Genomic DNA, 25,774 nt, shown 5'->3' on the forward strand with positions numbered 1-25,774 from the left:
CGTCAGCCCTTATGGAAAGACATGGCTTGGAAAGCGAAGCTGGCATGGTTGTGGTTCATTAGCATGTTGAAGTAATGTTTTTCCAGGGTCAGTTGCATAATGCGGGAAGATAATAACAAGGAGACCTGACCATAGAAGCATAAACATGGCCGCCATTAAATATGCCCAAACCAAAGCCATAGGTTTATGATATTTTGTAATCTAGACTTTAATACTATTGTAGAAAAATGTTTATGACTTTGAATTCTTTGAAAAGATTGAGGATTGTGTAAAAGACGCACCCTCTAAATAAAACTGAATTGACAGGCCAGCATGGATTCAGCAGAAAACGGACCTGTAGTTTTTGCTTTCAGGCAGGTGATTTCTTGAGTGTACATAGTTTTCATAATTACCATATTAAAAGAAAGGCAATGCCTGGTTGTTCAGACCTTATGTGGTACGTTAGAGATGCCAGTATATCATGCAGACTGATTAAATGTCAACATTTGATATTTAGTTGTCTAAAAGTATGATTTAAGTGTCCACAAGCATTCACATTTTTAGGACCATGACCTTGCACACCTTACAGCCTTTTACAATGAGCTGCTAGTCTTCTAAAGTAGCTTTCAGATTGTCTCCACTGAACTCATTCAGAAGGCATGTCAAGTTGTGCTCTCAGTAGCAGTTCCTCTGCAAAATATGAATTATTTACTTTTCTACTTTTGCATTTTTGAAAGTTTGTTTCTTTCTTTCTCTAAATATCTTTCATATACCATACTGCCGAATGATATGAGAACAGTGGTAGAACTTGAAAATTCCCCAGTTGCCTTGTTAACTTTCTTGTGAAACATCTTCAGTCCACTGCAAGCACTACACATTATAAATAGCACTTATAATAACTGTTATATAAAACCACAGTAGACACCAAAATGCTCTGAATTATTTTGACTAAGAACAAGGCTTAAAAATAGACATATTTGTACAGGTTCACACGTTGTTCTGACACCATGTCAAATTCCTATGAGCTGTTGAGAAGTCAATTCGTTAGTTTTTTTTGTCTTCTTTTTGTGTCTCATTGTTTCTCTTTTTTCCCCCTGATACTATTGTCATCTGCCTAATCTGAGAAAGGGTCAAATCTCATTCTTAATTTTAGCAGAGATTTAGAAGTATAGTCTAAACCTGAATGATGTTAAGACTAGGATTAGTCAGTGTCAGTGAATTCTATTCTTATGGAGTGTATTAATCTATTTTTATGTACAGAAAAAGAAGGCGTTGGAATATGCCTAGTTGGTTTTCAGAAGTTGAAAACTGAATATTTAATTAGCATATGATATGATTGTTTATTCACACTTAAATGAGGTGAGTGGAGATCATCACAATGCTTCACGTGATCATTTTTGAGGACTCAACAGAAAAGGCTGTCTGTCCTAATATGATGTCAAATTTAATTGTTTTCTCATAGCTTTTTTTCTTTACATTAAAACAAAAAATTGAAGGATTAAAACCTTCTGAAGCCATCATTTTGTGAGGAATAGATCAACATTTATTTTCATATTGCATAAGTGGTAATGGAAGAGATTTTCACTTATTTAAAAGTAGACAAATCCCACATTGTCAATAATCTTTTTGTACATGATTAAAATTTGTTCAATTGATTTTGATGGACAACAGTTGTGCTAATCTACCAAATAAAATTTCACAATTTCCTGTAAACATCTCATGAGCAAACTCCCTGGCACCTCAAACTCTAAGATCATGGCTCATATGGAGTCTGTGGGTCTTTTTGACTTTCTGCATCGCATCCGATAATTGAGGTTCATGTCTTCCTAAATAAACACATTGACGTCTTGGGTTACATAAGGGTTCCTCTTGCCAGAGGTGAGATCACACCATTCACCCGGCTTAGAGGATGCACTGAAAGCTTGTGGTGTCAGCGTTACTTAAAACTGTGTGGAATCCGCTAGAATTGTACCGCAGGCGCTCTGCCTGCCACCCACCAGCTTAAATACTCCAGCCTGCCCTGTGTGTGTTTGTCTGCTTTCAAGAGAATTAAAAGTTGAAGGCTAGGCAAATCCACATGTGAGCATAACGGATAGGCAGGTGACTTTTTTAAATATTTATTGGACATTTGTAGTTGCTGTGATGTGCTCAGCTGTGCCTCTGAAGGCCATCTGATAATGCGATGTGTCTTCTGTCCCCGAGGAAATGTTGTTGCACCTCTTGCTGTGGTCTCGTGACAAACACTTACATGGTCATGGAGCTAGAAGGCCTGAGGGATAATGGGATAAAGGTTGGATCTTATTTTATGTTTCTAACCACTATGTTGTTGGAAGACAGTTTGATTATGGACTTTGAGAAGCGTCTAATGACAAAGTCTTCAAGTTCCAAAAGGGAAACCATTCAAAAGATGATGAAGCATCATGAAAATCATGACCATATGTGGAATGCACAGTGTAACAGTAAATGTTTTAAACTCCCTAATCAAACACACTTGATTCAGCTCATCAGTTTATCAGTTGATGCTCCTGTGATCTACAATGGTTATGTGAGATATAGAGACACCCTAAATGTGATCAGGTTTGGGAAGCACTAAAAAAAAAACCTTCACACCAGCTAAACAACCAAACCGAACTCCGGCATCAATTAAACTTGTAAAAAGATTTATTGTGAAAACAGTTTCTGCAAAGTTCCAAAAAGCACACACTTCTTTTGACTTTTTGTCCAGTTGCAGTTGGGATGGGATGGTCTGATCTTAATAGTTTCTTCTCTGTTGCATCATGTTTTTCACAGTTGACTTCACATTGCTTCTAGGACAGATCAGAGCTTTACCAATGTTTGTATAATCTTTAGCATCTTTCGTCCTCCTAGCAACTTGATCTTAAAGACAACAGGACTGATATGATCGGTTGTGTCAGTGACCCCACATAGTAAATGATTTCTTAGGCAGTCAGCTATATTTTAAGCCATCCAACACAGACAGATTAAAAATAAACATGTCATGTTACATTTAAAAAGTACATTTGGGTTGACTTCAACACAAGGCAATGAGAACAAGAGGTTGTATTTTCTGAGAGCACCATATATAATTAAAAAGGTCTGGGAGCTCAAGCTGGTAAAGCAGATCAGTGTAACAGTTTGAAAACTTGGCCACACACATCTTAAAGGATCATGTTGTGTATTATTTCTGCATCAATTAGTGGCAGTAAAAAAATAACGACTCTTTAAACTCCACCCATCTGCCATTTGCTGGAAAAAAAAAGTGATGTTGGTCTGGACAAACAGTTTTAAAAAGAACATTCAAATTCAGAGATATCAGGGATATTGGCAAGAAAATTTTAACTAAGCATTATTTAGTTTAGGGTTTGTATATACATAATCCTAGCTCCTCCGGTTTCCCTTCGTGAATGACGAATACAGACTACTGCCATCTTCTGGTTTGGAGATACTGTATATTTACTCTCTCAAAGGTGCAGAATGCTCACGCTAGTTTGTTGTTGGCTTTGTGGTGTCTTCAAGTGCAACTTTTTTAACCAGCCTATGTGAGGCGACACCACAGTTGGCTGTCGTCGCCGCTAGTTCATTTGAGGTTTGGTGTGTCTGGACCTTATGGGATTTTCATCTGTTTTATCATTTGTCAGGTGAAAATTGTTAAACAGAAAAGTGATATTACAACTCTCCTCAACAAATAACACAATTGAAATATATTGTACATGTTCCATTATTAAAAAAAATGAGTTTGTTCAAATCCCTAACAGAGCAGTAGTGACCGCAAACACCATCAATAGGAGTCCAATCTAGAGCCTGAGCATGAACTCACTATCCCAATATGACTATTCCTGTCTTTCTCTAACATTCTTTGTTTTCACTTCTCATCTTTTCTTACTTTCCCTATCCTCCGGTGAGACAAAAAAGGTTGTGCAGACTTTTAAACAAGTTTTTTTTCTGACTTTCTCTTTAGCCAAGTTTGAATTCTAAACTCAGACAGAGTGAATTTAATTTTTTTTTTCCTATCTCCGGTCTCTCCCGCCTCTCTTTAATTTAAGTTTCATTGTCTGCCATGCTGTAGTTTTCTAACAGAATGAGGTCAGGCTGTATGGAATGAATTATTGTAGGGACTGTTGTTTCTGCTTGGACTGCCTCATCTTGCAGCAATTGATCCTGCAACTTCATGCACACACCCATTTAAAGCTTTCGCTTGGAGTTTTTTCCTGCAAGTTTTTCTTTTCTGCTTCTCTCCAAGACTTGGAGTCATTCACACACACACACACAGTTTTTGATTTGTATTTCAAACACATGCCCTCACACAGTAGGCAGCGCCCAGTGTGTTGCAACAGATGTTCAAAGGAAACTGAATGACAGTATTTCTGTAGGCTTATCAGCGTGTTTCCAAGAAGTCGGAATTCATCTCAGATTTCTCTGAACAAACCCTGCTGCGTTTGTGGGTTCGGGTGTGACTGCTGTTGGAAGGGGCTGCTTGTGATGTCATGAAGACTGCTTAACAGTCGCTGCCCATGTGGCCTATGCTGAAGATTCCCACGTAAGCCTTGTGCCGCAGTGGCGGCTATAGAAGTGGGTCATGGCATTGCTGATGCGATTGGAAGCGACAAAGCGAGAGGGACAGACTCGCTACCCCACCCCCACACGCTCATTCGCGTTATGCCGCCACACATATAAACATCCATGTCAGTTCACTGAGCTAACTTGCACAAATAGCTGATCAGCACATCAGATTTATTTGATTATTGTGCAGTGTTGTGTCTGAATACAATCAGAATGGACTTCTAACTGAAGAATTGGAGTCTAACTACAAGATGCTATAAGTCTACACTGTGTGCTAGAAAGGAGAACGGCTCACTATTTCCCTTATTTAATACTGTAAAGCTACTTTGACACAATCTGCATTGTAAAAAGCGCTATATAAATAACGGTGTATAACGGTAAATAACACAACCATAAAACAGCTATTTAGAAGTTTTACAAGTGCAGAAGAGTTTAAATAATGGCCAAAAAATGTTGGTACAGTTATTGAATTTGACACATTGTATGTAAAGTGTTTAAAAAATACTCACATCACAATTTGGAACACATCCACTTTAATTTACAATGCAGAAGTAAGCTATTACATTAAGTAAGCTAGTTTTTAGTGAATGTGCTAGAATTCCGATTAATTTGCCATTATAGATAAATAACTACAAGAATGTGCGCTAAACTGTAAAATTTGATGCTACAAACCTGTGCGTTTTTAAATATGATGAATGAAAATAATATGATAACAAATGCCAGTCTGTAGTATGAAGCAACATAAATGACTCTTTTTGTACAGGTAAAGTAACTAGAAGTGAATGACAACAAAAAGTTAAGAATCTTGCGTTAAAAATAAGGTGGATATAACAGTTAATGTTATTCGCGCACCGGCATGTGAATTATTATTTATGGCATTGAATCCTAAAATGTATTCATTTTAAAATTCAGTTTAAAATGTACTGTATTACTTAAAATCAGTTATGAAATAAAAAAAAAATTAAAACCAGTTTTGAACAATATGTTGGATCTGCATGCTATGTCATGGAGTAATGTCATTTAAAAAAAAAAAAATAACTTTTTAGCAATTTGGTGTTGTAGCCCGATTATATACTTCACTGTATAATGTATATGCAAAACTACACTGTATTAGTTTTAAGTATGGAATACTGAATACTGGATGTTATCTAGGATCAGGCCCATTGAAATGTGAAAAGTTATAACATAGAGGTGTTTCCGTGGACGTTGTCCTTTGGAGCTGTGTCTTACAGCTATAGGTCAGCTATGTTGTCCTCACTCCACCAGATCTGATGACTACAGTTGAGTGGAAGTCTCTTGTGTGGCGAGTTATGCTGACAAGAACATTTAGCTCCCTGGAATGATGGAAACTCAATTGCTTTGGGGTAGTGGAGTCATATTTCTAATAGCTGGTTCTGGTTGGATTGATTTGTGGTAGTGGATGGATCTGGGCTGGTCCAGGGGTTTTGTGTATCGGAGTTAATTCTTAATCGGCTTGGCCCGTGCCCATCATCGTTCAGTCAGCCAGATGAAGTTAGATTAGAGTGTCACTAGGGATTTGCAGCCGCCCTGCACTGCCTCACTGTCCACTGCTGAGGGCTTTACTCAGACATGGCAATGGGTTTATCTGTTAGGCTAATAACTAATGCCGCCCATTGTCTACATCATGCCAACACAGTCATGTCTTACTTAAGCAAATCAAATTACTCTTTTATATCAGAGGAAATATGAACCACATTTTTGCATGGCTTTAATTTTTGCTATTTTCATAAAAGTTCTTAAAAACTTCTTGCTTCATAAGGAACTTTTGGCTGTAACAGTTTCCCAGCTAACTCAGCACATGTTTTTACTCTTTGGATAACCAAATTAATCAAATGCATGCATGCCTTAAAAAATAAGTTTCAAAAAGATAAGTTAAAGTATGTGCTTTATTTCATGGTCTCCATTGTATCTGGTAGGAAACTCAAGAAGGTCAGAAAGCCAGGTTGGTCAAATGTAAAATTGCAGTGTAATATATTGTAAAAACAGGAAATATTTTATGGCAGTGTAAAGTCACATTTAGTGGGTGCCCACATCTAAGGGCCTGTTGCAATGCAGTTAAAATGGTAATTTTCAATGAATCTATTCAAAACTATAATTTAACAATTTGTTTGCTTCATTACTCAAAAATGTTCCCCTCTGTTTTTAGGTTACGTACTGCAGTACAATAGTTAACATTCACTTAATCTGCGACTTTATAATTCAATATTTTTTGGCATATTCCTTGATTTTTGTTTCAGTCGTGCATGTTACGAAGTCTGTGATGAGATGAGTTTTCCAAGCATTCTTGGCCTGAATCTTGATGCCAGCCGAGAATTAAAGGAGCAGCAGTACACATCAATTGCTAGTGTCCAAAGTTACTGGCTCGGTACAGACCACATCAAACCATGAATGATGCTTTTGGTCATTTGAATTCTTTGACAATGTGTATAGAGAAAACAGAAATGATCTCAACTGTGTTATCAGAAGGGAAGCTCATTTTAAGCTTAAAGCACTGTGGGATTAAATTAAAATCACATATGCATGAGAAATCAAGTTAACTGAATCAAAACAAACCCAAAAATAGATCACAGGCTGCATTCTCAAGTCTTTAATTAAGGTGAAATTTCACCTTGTGATAGTTAGTGGTCCAAAATATCAAAGGTGTGTGCATTTTGGGCCAGAGTGACTTCAGCATGCTTCACCTGGTGTGCCAATTAGTGTTGATGATCTTGAAAAACAAGATGTCATGTTTAGGGCTGAAAAATAAGTTAGTATGGAATTTAACAACAAAAACCAATTCATTCATTGACAACAGAAAATCACTAGTTCTTACACTCTAGTTTTTTTTTTTGTTCACTTTAGGATTTTAATTGATCTCATTCCTGTCTTTGTCTTGCAGATGCTTCCTCAAACTATATTCGCCAACTAGAAACCAAGGTCCGGATTCTAGAGGACAATAACAACCAACTGCTCTCACAAGTAAGGACTGAGTTAACAACATGCTTTCTTTTTCTAAAGCTCTTGAAAATATGAGTAATCTAGACCTAGATTTGCCATTGGGTGCCAATATTAGTGGTGGCAGTTTGGGGTTGCGAAAAAGGCAGCCAATCTTTAATTCATGGTGGGTCAAACTGTGTTAAACTGGCACACAGCATCCCCTCCGGCAGGAAGAAGGAGCAGCTTACCGTCACGCCGGGATTGTGTGGGCATCTCTGAGCGTCTGTGGCCTCAATTTAACCTCCCTTGTGGAGAATGAGTGGGTTTTACCAACCGAAAGAGCATTACAAGTTCACCTATTTATCCAGAAGGCACCACAGTCAATCTGCCTATCACCGAATGTCACAAATGTATTCACCCACCATAGTACAGACATCTACAACAAAACACTTACCGTGAACCCATCCAGCAGAACAGCATTACAGCCCACTCTCCTCAGCACTTGAATAGGATTTCGGTAGTTCTTTCACCTCCAGCTTGTGTAGATGTGTAGGTAGGAATAAAACGTTCATATTTGGAAAAGTGAGGGGCAATTGCATCTACATAGCTTCACAGAGGTTCCTATTTTAAAGCTTGCAGGTAAAACAATAGTTTACCCAAAACTCTAAAACTTAACTGTACTCTGATGACTAGGGCTGCAACTACTGTAATAACTGTTGTGAGAATCAGTTCATATGTTGATTATTTCTTTAATCAATCAGCTGGATAAATAGCTATTTACTGTATATACCAGTCAGCTTACCAAGGCTGCATTTATTTGATAATTAAAAAAAGAAAAACCCGGGAAACCGAAATATGGTAAAATAGTAGTACTGTTTTCTATTTAAAAATTTTTACAATGTAATTTATTCCTGTGATGCAAAGCTGAATTTTCAGCATCATATCCTTCAGAAATCATTCTAATATGGTGCTCAATAAACATTAATTATTAATTATTATTGTAATTATTTTCAACATTGAAAACAGCTGCACTATATTTGTGGAAACTGTGATACGGTACCATTCAAAAATTTGAGGTAAGATTAAAACAAAAAAAATATATATATATATATATATATGTTCGTCCAGCAAGAATATATTGTGAAATATCATGTGACCCTGAAGCCTGAACAGTATTACTTTTATACTTGTACAATATTAATTGTAACAATGTTACTGTATTTTTGTACATATAAAAGCAGCCTTGGTGCGCGTGAGACACTTCTTTCAGAAACATAAAAAAATTCTCAAATTTGAATGGAAGTGTGCATACTGTCATTTATTTTTGGTTTGAATATAAGGGTTTTTGGTTTATATATATATATATATATATATAATTACAAAATAATACATCATTATTATGTAATTATATATTACAGTAATTATATAATTGTGGAATTTCAGTGAAATAATTAACATTTTAAGGAATTTTAAGAATGAATATTTTATTCAAATGAATCTATATCAAGTTCTCTGATGTGCTTTGTGTGCCGCATCCATTCAAACATGTTGCTATTAGATCTCAGGTTTGACCGTCAAAACATAAGTGTGACCTGCACGGCTGTGCTGTGGATTCATTAAGCTTGGAATATACTGCACAAGCCTTATTGACCATTTTTGACATTCCAGATCCCCTTTCAATTTCATCATATGTAAAAGAGCAGCTAGAACATTTTTTAGCATTTAACCTTATGTATTCCTTAGAATCAAGAAGGTCACATTGGTTCAGAATGACATGGTGATGCATAAGTGATGACTGAATTTTCAGTCTCCAGTGAAATTGAAAACACTGTGTGGGCACTGGAAATACTGACTACAAAGCAGTTCTTATGAAGGCCTTTGTAGGTAGCATTCATCACACAGTATTCAGAGAAACAAAGCCGAGTGTTGGCAAGGTCACAGGCTTGAAAGAGTCCTTGGATCTGCAATAATTCTCTCTTTTAATCATATATCCTCATTAAGTTTTCATTGCCAGTCTCCCTCTGTCTTGCATTGGATGTGGGTGTACCAGACGGTGGTACGCTTAAATTGTTGTACCTTTTCGAGGCATATCTATTTGAGTCTCTTTCTCTGAACACGTGGAACATAGTGCATGGAACGTCTGAAAGCATTTTATCCCCAGGATGGAAGGCACTTTGTAAAGCTATGATTAAAATGCAAGAGAGTTACTTTCTCCCTCTGGTCAAATAAGAGAAAACGGTTAGCGTCTCATCGCTGCAGTCCTCTGAGAATTAGTGAATTCACTTGAAGCATGATTAATTCAGAGGAGAGCTCAATCCTTCAGAGAACGCTGTTCTGAGCGCACATGAACTGGGCTGATATCTTGATTTCCCAGGATACCTAGGCTAAGCCTTTCCTAAAAGCCATTTCAGCTGTTGTGATAGATGACGCTTTGGTTTGCTTACTTTAAACCTACATGACCCTGAGAATGAAAGGTCCAGAAAGTCTGACAAACGTTATTCATGACCAGGTAATAACTGGTCACACACCTGATCATGTACTGTGATTTTTGCCAGATTGTGATCTAGGTTTGGGAAATGCTTCAGCTAATACAATGTGCAGTGCAGGTGCGGCAGTGAGTTTAGAAATGGAAGTGTTGTTCTGCAATAGCTTGTAGTTTTTCAGCATTTCAGCACTGAATTTCATTTTGATTAGCAGAAGCTGAAATTGAAGGCTAGCTGCAAATCAAACACAAATAACATTGTACTTGTGTGCACAATTTGGTTTGAACTCGGAGCCCAATAATCGGTTAACAATTTGCATTAGAAGCTAAATTTGGTGAAAGTTCACCCAAAAATTAAAATTAGATGATTAAAAAAAAATATCCTGGCTTTTCCAAGATTTGTAATGGCAGTGAATGGGGGTTGAGATTTTGAAGCCCCCAAAAAAATCATCCATCCATCATAAAATGTGCCCCACATGGCTCTGGGTGGTAAGTGAAGCGATGACATTTAGCGGAATCTAGATTACGATTTATAGAGTATTGAATATGGATATTTTTCTAAAACAAACACATCACTTCAGAAGAAATTTATTAACCCCCCGGAGCAATGTGGGACACTTATGATGGATGAATGCACGTTTTTGGCCTTCAAAATCTCAACCCCTATTCACTGCCATTATAAATCTTGGAGGAGCCAGGATATTTTTTAATATAACTCCAACTGTATGCATCTGAAAGATGAAAGTCATATGCAGTTAGGATGGCTTGAGGGTGAGTAAATCATGGGGTAATTTTCATTTTTGGGTGAACTATCCCTTTTATGTCTAAATGGCATTTTAAAGAAATATAACACAAACGCTAAGCAGTTCATTATTATCTTATATTATAGATGCTTTAGTCAGTTTCTAAACAAGTGCACTACAAGGCAGAATTAAAGACTTTAAAGCCAGAACCTCCATGAATAAAAGCATTTTTTCTTCTCTTACTGTATGTAAAATCTGTTTAGTTATAACAATATTTACTTGTAGTAAAAATCCACTGGCTTTGTTTACTTAAAATAAAAAATCCAACAGGTGACATAATAATTAGGCCCGATTTTAGGTCTCCAACTAAATATTTGATTCTACACTGAAAAATCACAAATCTATGATGAAAAAATCTATGGTGCCATTTTACAAAGTTAAGACAAATGAAAGATTGCATTCCAAAAGGATTTGCGTTTCATTCAAGTGTCAAAATTTGAATCTAGTGATATCAGATGACAATCTAATGTTGAATGTCCTGCAAAACCACACATAAGAAGTCCAAACATTATTATCTTACAAGATTGATCGTAGCTCCATTGGTTTCAATGGGTCTACGATGTACTTAAGCTTACGATGCTTTTGGGAAACGCAGCCCTGGTTATGATAGCCCTAGTGAAGAAACTGTATGAACATGTACTTGTATTTGTTTAATTGGTTTGTGAAATGTGTTTTGTGTTCTCCAGCCCTGTAGCCGTTATAGCTTATCAAAGCTGTCCATGAAGGTAACTTTACCACACTTTTGCTCAGTGGTGGTGGAGCTCAATGTCCTATAGCTCTCTTCTTGCTTGTTTCTTATCTTTACATTCACTTTCTTTGTTCAGAAGTTGTTGTGTACAATGGCATGCTAGGCTAAGCGCTTGTGCTAACATGCTGGGCTGTGCTCGGGGGCTTCTGGTGCATGAGCTCATATGCTTGTCCCTCTGTGTTGAAAAGTGTTTCCGATCTTATCATTTATTCAAGCAGCACAGGTAGTGCAGCGTCAATTTTTCATGTCTGACAAACTGATGGATGTAAATATGAATGTGAACATGTTTAAATTTTTTATAAACACCCACTTATCTATCTTGGGTATCGTCCCAAAACTTCTCTAAGAAAATGCACCACTCTGTGTTTTAGCGCTGTCTGTTGTGTTTAAATCCAGTCGAATTGCTTAAAATCATATTTGACTGTGCAGCAAAATAAGGTTGTGCATATTTTCAAAACTGACTAGATTTTGGGTTGTCTGAATGATTGAACTAGTCGGTTATAAAGAAACCCTGTAATTAGGGTCCATCATACACTCTCAGAAATAAACTTTTTCAGAAGGTACACATTTTTTTTAACCTACTTTACCCCTAAAGGGTGCCAATTAGTACCTTAAAAGTACATATTAGTGCCGAAATTGTACATATTAGTACATTTTGAAAAGATACCATCCCAGTGACAGTTTTAAACCTGGCAGAAAATTACCGGTGAATTTTCCAAACTGACTAGTCTGTTGTTGAGTGATAGGATTGATCATATCCATTCCTAGTAAAATGGTAATACATGTGCGAAACATTTACTTGTCAGAGCAACAATACAGTCAGGTGAGGAATTGTGGTCCTTCAAACAAGCTGCATTTCAGCAATTCCTGTTGCCTCGGTGATGAAAAATAACATCAGTCCACAGGAATTCTGACACTCCCTCAGTGCTTTCAGGTTCATTTCAGAAGATAACATAACAACATAAAAGCACTTTTGACTTCTGGAACCCATTGTATATAATTTCATTATATAAATTGAAGTGAACCATACAGTTTGTACAACAACCTTAAATTTGACAAACACTCACCTACTTCATAAGTAAACCCTCAGGTTTTTATGTCCTCTGTCTTTGTCAGGAAAAATACATCTCTGTCAGAATTGTTGGAAGAGAGCTGTGGTACAAACTGGTCATTTCTCAGCAAACAGTCATAATGGAGGATAGAAAATATGAAGGTAAAATAATGCCATAAAGATTTGCATACGCAGGGCAAGAGTTGTGGAAGTGTACATAAGACTGTAAGCGTAAATTAAATTTGCATGCGCAAGAGAAGCTTTGTAAAGATGTAAATCGCGTTTCAAGCGTAAGAAAAAATGATGTGCCGCATTTGACTGTTACTCGTAAGTGTAATTCATGTAGTCTATTGTGAAACTGCAGCTTCATGCTAATGCAAAATAAATATGATATGCATTCTTCTGACTATTTTTCCACGTTCACACGTTTGGCACGTTGTTTTCACTAAAATACGGTCAAAAGTACTGCAAGCATGTAAACAGTGATTTGCAAGCGAAAACGACAGTTTAAAGAACTGCAAAACGGATTGACTGCGTAGAACCAGTCTGTATGTGTAAAAAAAACAAACTTGCAAATGTCTAAATGACTTGTTGTGTATGTGGGGCAAAAAGTTCTCGAAATAATCCGATATGTACAACGTCTTTCTTTTCTCTGCGCTTACAATTTTGGCACGATTTGAGTTTTCGCTGAGTTTTGCAAGAGTGAGGGGGAGGGAGGGTTTTAATTAAGTTGTTATTTATTTATTTATTCTTGATGTATGTGTACGTTAAAAGTACCATTAAATGAAAATGTTTTATAAATACATACATACATACATATGATGTGTTTATTGAATCAATCAGAAAAGAGTAAATGGAGAGTCAGCGAGAGCCTCATTTGATTGGCTACAAGACGGTGGTGGACCCTCCCTCCCCCTCACTCTTGCAAAACTCAGCGAAAACTCAAATCGTGCCAAAATTGTAAGCGCAGAGAAAAGAAAGACGTTGTACATATCGGATTATTTCGGGAACTTTTTGCCCCACATACACAACAAGTCATTTAGACATTTGCAAGTTTGTTTTTTTTACACATACAGACTGGTTCTACGCAGTCAATCCGTTTTGCAGTTCTTTAAACTGTCGTTTTCGCTTGCAAATCACTGTTTACATGCTTGCAGTACTTTTGAACGTATTTTAGTGAAAACTACGTGCCAAACGTGTGAACGTGGAAAAATGGTCAGAAGAATGCATATCATATTTATTTTGCATTAGCATGAAGCTGCAGTTTCACAATAGGCTACATGAATTACACTTACGAGTAACAGTCAAATGCGGCACATCATTTTTTCTTGCGCTTGAAACGCGATTTACACCTTTACAAAGCTTCTCTTGCGCATGCAAATTTAATTTACGCTTACAGTCTTATGTACACTTCCACAACTCTTACCCTGCGTATGCAAATCTTTATGGCATTATTTTACCTTCATAAGAAAACTCTCCAAGGATAATGTGTTACTCTCTAGTGGGCTCTGGGCCCCTGATCGAGAGTCATTACCCTAGGAGGTCAGCAAGTTATACAGTATGTTTGTAAAATAATGAAAATATGTGTTAAAATACAATAATAATTAACACCAACTAAAGCATAGCATGCAACTAAATGACTTATTGTCCCTCCCACGCTGAAATATATCAAGTAAAATTAAAATCAAGTGTATGTGTACCTGGTTGTTCCCTACATTATGGGGACCAAATGTCCCAAAAAGTATAGTAATACCAGTCAATTTTGACCTTGTAGGGATTTTTTTGGTCTCCATGAGGAAACAAGCTTCCTCGTACAGAATGAAGTTTATTAATAATGTGAAAATACAGAGAGTTTATGTTGAGGTTTAAGGATGGGGTTAAATTAAGGAGATAAATAAGCAGAGAAAATACAGCTTGTACATTATAAAAACCATTACGCCTATGGAATGTCCCCATAAAACATATGTGTGTGTATTCTTCATTAAATTCTATAGAAAGTGCATACAAACAAAAGTGTACTTATCTACACAAGTACATCAGTCCTTGATCAAGGTGTCCTAAATACAATAGATGGTTATTGAGTGATCCAGTATGTTTAGGTTGCAGGGAGATGTAAAGTTCACATCTTCCTTGCAGCCCCCTTAAACACAGTTTCTCTTCTAAAAGAGCGTGACAGAGTTATTTATAGGTCTTTCTTATAGTGATCACATGCATTCAGGGAACATGAAAGCAAGACATTGAAATGTCATGAGGATCACTGGTGATTAGAGATGATGCCAGCTGGAGCCTGTGGGTGTCTTTATTATAGCAGCATGAAGAGCTCACTTTCTATGGACAAGAATACTTAAAGGCGGCCAGGAAGCTGTGTGGGAGTTTGTTTTGGTGCTGAGATCCATTCATCTGTGAAACTCTGAATTTCAAACTTCACACTTGGGAAGGTGCAACAGAACGCAACTTTGAAGTCAAACTTCCTATTTTGAAACTTGATCTGATTTTATCGATATGCAGGTATATGTGCATTACACAAACAAAAGAAGATATTTTGAAGAATGTTGGTAACCAAACAGTAGCTTGACGGTAGCTGTCGACTTCCATAAAATACTATGAAAGTCAATGGCTGCCGTCAACTGAAAGAAACTCACACAGGGCTGGAACAACTTAAGTGACAGATTTGTCTTTTTTTTAGGGTGAACTGTCCCTTTAAAGCAGCTTCTCTCCTCTTTTCTGTGATCTCCAGCCTTAAAAAACATTCTTACACACACTTTTTTCACAACTTTTTCTTGGAGCTTTCATTTTCTTTGAGAACAGTAAAGTATGTTTAATTCAATGGGATGTTTAATAATGCCTCTCTTTCCCTCTCGTGTCATTCGGCAGTGTAATCCGGGAGACCTGCGAGCCCTGCGGAAGGGCATGACCCTCTACCGCTCAGAATCACAGCTGTCTTCCCTCCCGCAGAGGCAGGAGGCCCTACTGAATGTGAGTGATCCTCAGAAACTCTACATACTAATCAATCCAAGCATATTTTAGCTTGTTCATTTGCCGTATTTTCCATTTTTTTAATCATCTGAAATTTGCTGCGACTAATAAGCGACGTAGTAATGCGAATTGAGAAAAAAGTGCATGAGGCACACATATTTGAAACGATAGAGGTTTCCCACACATCCATAGTTTAAGTTTTGCTTGAAATAAATGAGTTTAGACTGTTTATAATGTTTTATAAAGGATGTCAGTATAAGTTATGTTTGTTTTATACTTATTCCTGCTCCGTTTTGAATACCAGTAAATTTAAAGGATTGTTTGTGGAGTGAGGGGAACACTAAAGTGTTTATATTTGTAAATGATTTCTTTGGTAACACTTTAGTTTAGGGACCAATTCTCACTGATGTATTTGTCTCAACGCAAATGGTTTAATTCAGTTAAGTAATCAGCATGTATGATCATTAAGTTAATTAGATTTAAATTTGTTATCAGTTGACAGCCCGAGAAGAAAAAAGAAACTAGATATCATGGGACATTATTCCAAAATGAAAGCTCAGCCTAATCAGTTCGGCTCTATTCAGCAACAATGTGGGAAAAAAGGAGATCCTTGTTGTGTCAAATCTTTCATCTGGTATAGACTGCAATAGGCTTTTCCAGTATAGAACTGGAGGCACTTTTCCTACCTTTGAAAACTTTTTCCTTTCATTTTCCCTTGGAAAATTAGCAGACCTACTGAAAATACGATGGATGAATAAATGGAAAAGCAAATGCGCCTTTGAACATGTAGCCTTCAGCCAGTGCACAGGAAGCCTCGCCACTGTGTGTTTCATGTTGCATGCTTGCTTGAGAATCTTGCTATTGTCAGCTGAAAGTCTTTACAGCATTAATGTTTTGACTCAGCGTCTCCTCTGAGAAAACAGGTCAAGTGCCTATTTATTCCATTTGATCGTTCGTGTTTTATAGATTTTTGGTGTCACTTCTAAGCAGTGAACAAAGGCATCAGACATTAGCATCACATATTGTACTGTGTGTAAAATTAGCCAATGATTAGGTACAAAAAATCATTTAAGACAGCTGATTTAGTTCACTAATGGTTTAATTACTTTTCATTGCGTAAGCAATTAATGTCTTCACTTTTAATTTGACAAAATTATGCACTTGCACTCGCATGCACTTTATTTTAAGGTCCAATTCCCGCCATTAACAAACCATTAAATAAGACTTTTGCCTCAATAAACTCCTAATTTGCTGCTTATTAACAGTTAGTAGGTAGTTGTGAAGTTTAGATATTGGGTAGGATTAGGGATGCATATGGTCATTCTGAATATGTGGTTTATAAGTACTAATAAACAGTAACAGTAAGTACTAATGTGGTTTTTGAGGACACAAATTTGTATAATGACATGGGTATGACAGAGGTATTACAATATGAAGGTGGTTTATGAGGACACTGCCTATGTCCCCGTAATTCAAAAGGCTTAAAAAACATACTAAATGGTGTTTTTTTGAAAATCTAGAAATGCACAAAGTCTCCTGTGAGGGCTAAGTTTAGGTGTAGGGTTGGTGTAGGGCAATAGCACACACAGTTTGTTCAGTATAAAAACCATTACGCCTATGGAGAGTCCCCATAAACCACAAAAACCAACGTGTGTGTGTGTGTGTGGGTGTGTGTGTGTGTGTGTGTGTGTGTGTGTGTGTGTGTGTGTGAAAACGGCAAGCCACAGTACAACAGACCAAATTTTAATGAAATCTTTTAACATGACAATATTTGTTAATTTACATGTTGAACATATGGAGGATTTATGAATATAATTATCATACAGCATTGGCTATTGAATAAGCATGTGGCAAGTAAACAGAAGTTTTAGCTTTTTAGAAGTATTTTGTGCTTTAGAGACTTTTAGTAATATGGCATAATGTACATTGTAAAATGTTGATGTTGTGAATATTGTTGATAAATCTCTTGCAAATAGGATGTGTTTGAGTGAAGTAGTTAACCTGGTAGCAAAGTGATATCCCTAGTGAAAAATAAATATACTAAAATGTGTATTTGAAATACAAGTATACTAATACGTTTACATATTTATGTATTTAATTAAAATATTCTGCTGTTTTATGTTTAGTATACTAAACTGATGTACTTGAAGTCTGCTAAATTGGAAATTGAAACTTATTTTGTACTTTAATTGTGCAGAAGTTGTGTTGAGGTCCAGCTAACAATATACTGAAGTATATTTAATTTTGCTAAAGTGGAACTATTGCAAGAATACTACAGGTGCGCTTTAAATATCTCACATTTAAACACGGATATTATTCAATAAAATACTCCTAATAAAGTTTAATCATAATTTTTATATCTGTAAAGGTTTTTTCGTATTCGTCAGCCTTTCCTATCAAAATGCTTGCTACAGACACGAAAACGCAGGAAATTGAACCCTATCCGAAGTTTTGACGACTGATGAAAGTTTCAGAGGCAGTGTATTTATTTTTTACATTTTTATTTTTTATTGTCATATCTTCATTATCGGAATCAAAATCTCTTTGTTGACAAACTGACAACTGACTTTAATTTTCAAATTACATTAAAATTGAAAAGTACATTATTTTCTACTTATTAGAACCATGCAAATTGTATTGAAACCGGGTTTTGCTGTCTAAGGATTGAAACTAGAGTTTGTCCTCTTTAGTCAGGTCTAAATAGAGTGAGAATGACTTTGTTCAAGCATTTAAATATAGATTTCTGCATGGTGTTTCTATGGGAACCATCTCAAATTATGAAGAGTTCTTCCTTCCAGAAGCTTTGATTGATAGGCTCTCTTATGAAAGACATAGAGAGGTGTATTAGATGCATATTAGATCCTCATGAACACGGCACACTGCGAAACACACAAGTGTTTTTAAATGGAGTGTTTTGCAGTCATCATCAGCATGAATGTATGCGGATCATGTCCGGCTCTCCTTGTGCGGTATCAATGATTAAACACAACCAGGGGTTTTTGTCCTCCACAGCTGTCTGGGCTGCTGTGTGCGATGTTAAGCAAAAATGAATGGAACATAGTTTGCATTATGAATGATCCTCATATCTCTGAGTTAAGACAGATAATTAACAATGAGAACAGGACTGCATGATGTTATTAATGCATATGTGCTGGTTAGTTTTTTGGTGCACAATGATCTACCAGCTCAGCTAGTTCTCTGGTAGCTGCTAATCTGGTAAACAAAACAAAAAAAAGATGGTGATGGGAAAATATTCTTTAGGAGAGCCAGTTCACTCTGCAGTCATCTTGGCTTCTATGTACATGAATGAGCAATCATCAAATTTCTCTTGGTAACATTTACCTCTCTGTCCTTCCGCTGATTGACCATTTAAACCAAACTGGACCCACTAATGATCAGCTATAAACCAGCTACCATGTTTCAGTGGTTTTAGATGATGTTTTCCAGCCGGATGTTTTTATGTTTCTACTTTGTGCCCTAAGCTTTTACAACAAGGCGTAGGTTTGGTTTGAAAAGTGGTTACAGGGAGGCAGGAGACAACCCTGGAATTATAATTTTTCAACAAACCAGCAATTAAATCAGTGAGTCACAGAACCTGGATCATATTCAAAATGTTGGAGTTGAAAAAATAGTGAAAAGAAGTGTGGTAATATAGGGATAATAACATATCACATACCTCATATCATAAGTCACATTTACTATACCTGCTGTGTCTGCCTCACCATATTAAAGGGGTCATATGACGTTGATTATTTTCCACATACTGTACATTATTGTTGCTCCTCTATGCTCCGCCTTTCTGAAACGCGCCGATTTTTACAAACCTCATCGTTCTGAGCAAGGCATGCTCTGATTGGCCAGCTATCCAGTGCGTTGTGATTGGCCGAATACCTCAAGCGTGAGACTGAAATGTTAAGCCCCCTTACTGTATTGTGATGCTGTGTCCCAGCGCGATGACATAAAAACAATAAAACCCATTACAAACGGGGCATTTGTTGCATCCAGTGGGGACATAATTACTGATTATAATGACTTCTACTGTCTTTTTACGCGTTGCGTTGCATCGCGCCACGTAAACATTACCATGTCTGCATTTGTGATTGGAAAAATGACAAACAACAAGCACTACTCCACACAGCTCAAAACTCGCGTTTGAATCGTCAGTAGCAGAAACATACTTACAGGCTGAGTCAGAAGCGTCAGACTGTCCTTGCAAAACGATATGTTTTCCAGCAGGATGTTTGTGCCCTTAGCCTTTACAACAAGGCGTAGGTTTGGTTTGAAAAGTGGTTACAGGGAGGCAGGAGACAACCCTGAAATTATAATTTTTCAAACAAACCAGCAATTAAATCAGTGAGTCACAGAACCTGGATCAACCTTTTACTGTCACTTTTGATCAATTGAATTCATCCTTGCTGAATAAAAGTATTAATTTCTTTCAGAAAAAAATCTCCAGACTTTTGAACAGTAGTGTATACTTCTATGATACCATATTCCCAAACAAATAAAATAAAAGGAATATGGTCCTTTTAACCAGTATGTTGGCAAGGAGCAAACTAACATGTGTTTTCTTCTCCAGGGGACTGGAAGGCTACAGACCAGTGAGTCTTCTCCTTCCACCGGGTTTGTCTCATCTGTACAGAAACCTGAAGCTGTGGTTCATGCCATGAAGGTACACACATTTTCATATGTTATCAAACCAAATAGAATGTATTTAAACTAGTGCTGTCAAATGATTAATCGCTATTAATCACATTCAAAATAAGTTTTAGTTTACATAATTAATATACACAGAATACACACATATATTATGTATATATAAATACAAACACATGCATGTATATATTTAAGAAGATATGTTATGTTTATATATTAAATATACTTATATAAATGTATATACATATAAATATTTTCAAAATACCTACATGTTTGTATTTATATACACATAATAAATATACACAGTACACATACATATATTATGTAAATAAAAATTGTTATGCGATTAATCGTTTGACAGCACTAATTTAAACATTAAAAAACAGCTATATAGAGGTTTTTAATCAAAACGTTGAACAAACAGGTTACAATTGATAAAGGGAAAGGGAAGTGGTGTGTGGCTAAGTATGGTGACCCATACTCAGAATTAGTGCTCTGCATTTAACCCATCCAAGTGTACACACAGTAGTGAACATACACCCGGAGCAGTGGGCAGCCAATGGGAGCAGTTGGGGGTTTTGGTGCCTTGCTCAAGGGTCTCAGTTGTGGTATTGAGGGTGGAGAGAGTGTTGGTTATTCACTCCCCCACCTACAATCCCTGCCGGACCTGAGACTCGAACCCACGACCTTCGGGTTACAAGTCCAACTCTCTATCCATTAGGCCACGATCCATTTGATAAAACAGTAGATATACTGTTCAGAACTAAGCGTTTGAACATGTTCTGCTCAAATGTCAGTGGAATATGTTCATAGTCATTGTGATAAACCACACCTGTGGTTATTCTGCTAGGACACCTGTGTAAACTGATGAACTGAATTCATAAATCAGAAACTGAATTCATAAATTCACAAAAATCACCTTGATACCAATTAGTCATTGTTTTGTTTTTCACAGAAGTAAAATAACTTTTTTTAGTTATTTCAATCTCTCAAAAGTTAAATTTGCATATAGGCTATATAGGGAGGTTTCTTGAAGCATCTTGGAGACGTTGCCACAGTTCTTCTGGATTTAGTCTGTCTCAGTTTGTTCTGTTTCTTCATGTTACTCCAGACAGACTGGATGATGATCAGATCAGATCTCTGTGTGGAGCACTGGCTGTTGTCAGACTCCTTGTGCAAACAAAAATCTCACTGGATTATTACAATTAATAGCAAAATCAATGTTTGGAAATGTAAACTGATATTTCCTACTGACACATTACAGGAAAACATAGAAATAACTGACTTAGCTGGTGAAAATACTAGTGTTTTAATAATTTTGGCCATCACTGTATACACACTTCATTTCAAACCCATAAGATTTTTTTTTAATTCTCTCATCATTTATGAAAGTCTGTGCAACCAAAATTCAAGCTTCATAAAGTTAATAAAAACAATGTAAACATAATGCATATGAATCAAGCACTTTAATCCAAGTCTTCTGAAGAGACACAATTAATGTTTTTTGATTATTTGAAAATAGATTTATGAGAACTTGTTTCTATCTAAAATCTTTATTTATTTAATTATTCTTTTTTTTTTTATCAGCATAACAATTTAATGTTAAATGCCAAATAAAAAACTTTTCTTTGTCCTTCTTTTTTTCTGGAAATTGCAGTTGTACAGTACAGTATGACTGTTTGAGCTGGTTTTAAAAGATGCTCTTGACCATATACGGCATTAACAGGTTCTGGAGGTCCATGATAATCTGGACAAGCAGCTTCCAGAAGAAAGTGAAGAAGACCTGAGTGAGAAAGAGAAAGCCATAGTGCGAGAGATGTGCAACGTGAGTGCTTGTTTTGATTTTTGCAATAAGTCTGTCATGCTAAAACACATGGTGCACGATCCAAAGATTTGATGTTCCATTCATTCAGTTGACCCTTTGCTAGTTCAGCCTTAAAACATTACTGATCAATCCTATCAACTTTAGCAGCTGTTGCTGTACACCATATTAGCTTTTACTTGTTTTAATGTAAATGCATATTCCTATTTGTTAGATTTCACATTTTTAAATAGAACTCTATAGAATTTATCTCAAAACAAGGCTGTTGCTATTGTTGTCACGTAATCATTTTCAAATTAGGCTTTTCTCTGGGGATGCACAATATATTATTATCATCAGCCAATATTAGAATTGTTTATTTTTTAAAAGGTTAATATTAGTCATTTAATCATACATGCTCATTCCACCTTAGATTCCATTACATTGTGTATTACATTTGATTGCATTTTCCATCATCTAATGCTAATTAAGGACACTTAATTAAGGACATTATGGATTTACTCACAGTTTGTGCCAGTGCAAACTCTCTTCTGGCATTAAAGAAACTACTGTGAGAGGTCACACCTTATTTTAAGGTCCAATTATTGCTGTTAACAACTCCTAATGCCTCAATAAACTCCTAATTTGCTGCGTATTAATAGTAAGGTAGGTAATAAATTAGGTATTGGGCAGGATTAAGGATGAAGAATATGGTCATGCAGAATGTGCACTACATAAGTATTAATAAACAGCCAATATGTTAATAATAGGCATGCTAATAAGGAACTAGTTAAAAGTGAGAATTGGTCCCTAAACTAAAGTGTTACCCTGTGAAGACTTACTAAAGACACGCAGTGAAAAATTAGCAATGAAAAGGAATGGACGGTTATTTTTGCAGCTGACCCTTTATGCGTTTGTTGCAAATGGAGTTTCCCTTTTAGATGCAAAATGTATAAATATATCATGCAACTAAGGTTTGCAGTAATCAGTTTACTGGTTTTTGAACTATTATTTAATGCCCAAAACCCATTTTGCTCTTGACATGGCTGCAATAGTTGCTAATTTGCACCGCTCTTGGTAGATTGCATTGGTCTTTCATTTGCACATTGTCAGTAGACCAACAGCAGAATTTTTAAGTTGCAGGTTTTGCACTGACATACAGCATGTAAAAGTGGCATAGCTGTTTTTTTGACTCCGTCCCTTTGTGTTCAGGTGGTGTGGCGAAAGCTCGGTGACGCGGCAGGATCAAAGCCATCCATCCGACAGCAGCTCTCTGGGAATCAGTTCAAAGGTCCTCTATAGCAGCTCTAACACATGAGGAACATCTCTACTTCTGGTCAGCCACCATGAAACTCCAGCAGGACCAAACGGAGAAACTGCTCACGGCATCAACAGCACACACAAACACTTCTGTCCACTACCATCATCCATGTCCATTAACAATGGACCGCTACACTCCAATTTTCAGTGAACGTGTAAAGCAATAATCCGCATTGAAATGACATTGACATTCTTTACTGTTGTTGGGTCCATCAAACTGTGGTTAACTCCTTTGAGTGATACCAGATAATGCTTACTCCCTCCACTGTGTTCTGGTACCCTTCCTGTGCAAGTAATGTACAGAAATGACTCTGAAAGACAATGTAAGATATGTACAAAAGTCACTTTATTATGTTGTCTTTTTAAGTGTTTTTACTTTTTCTAGTAGCTGTTTTTAATAAGCACCAACTTAACAGCGGATGGGGTTTCTTAACATCGCAACACTTTTTGAACAATGCAATTCAGGCACAAAACATGCTGAATTTGATTTTTCCCTGTTCCCGTATGAAAAAAAACATGGTGGTCACAACTGAAATGAATTGTTTTTGTATATTTAAGATGTCAAATTTTAAAACGGTGTGCTATGCATGCTACACAAGACAATCACGTCTCTCAGGTCTAGGGAAATGGCATCATAACATGTCTGAAACTCTCCTTTTCCAGCGTTTTTAAGTGCTTGATTGACGCGTTAGCAGTCAAGACTGGTGCATTGGCTGAAATAATTGTGCTAAACTAATATTTTAAGGGTCTAGGCTATCTGTTTCAACCCTAGGAGTTTACCTACAAAATGTCAATCTTCTGAAGGCCTTTTCTCATGATTCAAAAACAAACAAACATGCAATGCTCCACTTTGGCCTCCACATGAATGCATGACAGATGATGGCAATGGGGTCAAAGTTTAAATTAAAGCAGCTTTGTGTCTCAAAAACTGGACAAGTCCATCAATGTATCCTGCCCCAACTTAATATTTCAGTCCGTGAAGGAAAGCTGCATCCATCAAGCAGTTTCATGGCATTTATGGGACGCAAGTAAGTTGTTGCAGGGGATTCTCTGTCACTGTTAGTTATTATTATTGTCGTTTGTTTTGGATGAAAAATGATCACAAGCCCTCATGGAATCCATTAGAAGCTATGCATATTTCCCACCCCTTGCTTGTTCATTTATTATATATTTGGGCTAATTTGATCATGCTTTCAGTTATCAAAAACCACTTTTAACACATTTTATGTTTAAACTCCTCACATTTTCCCTCTAAGGTCTGCAGGGCCTGCTATTCAGCAGAGAACTACTGTTAAACATTCATCTTGAATAGTGATCAAGGTCTGTATATAGCAAGTGATGTTCAGCTAATTTAAATGCATGTCAGCAATAGTTTAATGTATGCGAGTCTCTTTTTCTTCTTTTCAATGTCAAATAAACCGCTGAGTTCAAAAACAGGCATGCTTATAAATGAAATACTACAGCTGTGTTCAGGAATGCATAACTAGCATATTATTGTGCAATATATGTAAATAAAAGAAACAGTGTAATACAGCACACATTGCACAACCGTAAACAGTAGCATTGTCTTATTAAAAAGTCAAGAAATATTTCAAATTCAGTTCATTCTATCGTCATACTGAAGGTTGAGCACACTGCATTGTGGGATACAGTATTGTGCAATATATTGTATGCTGCATCTTTAAATTTAAAGAAAAATTTGAACATGAATTAGCCAGAGGTGTTTTCTCTATTAAGAGTGCATTTGATTGGCTGGCAATGAGTTTTGACCCACCTGTTACAAACATGAGACGTTGCTATTGTTGTTAATGAAAGGAGTTGCAAGCAGATCCTTTACAGAAAAAGTGCCGTTTCTCTTTGGAAGCGGTCTGAACACAAAGCCTTGATTTTTTGGGGATGATTTGATTTGGCATGTGCTGCCTGTTTTGTGCATGGGGTTTTATTTTGAACCTATGCAGCTACTCCCTGTGTTGTTTTCTTGTGTAGGCCTAAAACCTAAAACGAGGTTTATCCTGTCTTCAGTGTTCATAGCTTGCGAGCATGACTGCAGGAGACATTGTATGGTAAAGATGTAAAGACAAAAGGTGTACAAAGTGAACCAGATGATTTTGTCAATAAACAAACTATTGCTTTATGTCGTCACTTTTATTTATATATAGCAATAAAGCAGCTTTACAGCAATAAACAGGAGAATAACTTAAGATAAGTTAAGTTAGGTAAGATTTTGCTAAATTAGGCAATCTCAAAACCCATAAACAAAATGTTAAACATTTTTTACCATGCAGATTGTGTCAAAGCAACTGTGCAAAATGCAAAATAATAAAGTAAATGTTGGAGAATTGCGCCCCCTAAATGACTCCTTTTTACACTAATTTCATCTCATTGATTCCAATACGTTAGGGTTTCATTTGTGAGCTTGTCAATGTATTGTGACCACACTTTTACATATATTATACATTGA

The 25,774-nt window shown here is 36.5% G+C and overlaps 1 protein-coding gene across 4 annotated transcripts in view; it reads left to right on the top strand.

Annotated features, from left to right (window-relative positions):
* LOC306879847 (coiled-coil domain-containing protein 85C-B-like) overlaps positions 1-25,446 on the top strand; it is a 44,465-nt gene extending 19,019 nt beyond the window's left edge. Inside the window, exons 2-7 of one of the 4 annotated variants that reach the window (XM_079433058.1) lie at positions 7,439-7,518; positions 11,448-11,486; positions 15,435-15,536; positions 20,116-20,208; positions 21,919-22,017; positions 23,206-25,446. In XM_079433058.1, coding sequence (XP_079289184.1) covers positions 7,439-7,518; positions 11,448-11,486; positions 15,435-15,536; positions 20,116-20,208; positions 21,919-22,017; positions 23,206-23,295 — 503 coding nt within the window. In that variant the 3' untranslated portion in view covers positions 23,296-25,446. The remainder of the gene's footprint in view (positions 1-7,438; positions 7,519-11,447; positions 11,487-15,434; positions 15,537-20,115; positions 20,209-21,918; positions 22,018-23,205) is intronic. The other 3 variants (XM_079433060.1, XM_079433059.1, XM_079433061.1) reach the window with 3 other exon arrangements.
* Positions 25,447-25,774: the final 328 nt, after the last annotated feature.

Source organism: Barbus barbus, assembly GCF_936440315.1.
Source record: "Barbus barbus genome assembly, chromosome: 14".
Taxonomy (NCBI): Eukaryota; Metazoa; Chordata; class Actinopteri; order Cypriniformes; family Cyprinidae; genus Barbus; species Barbus barbus.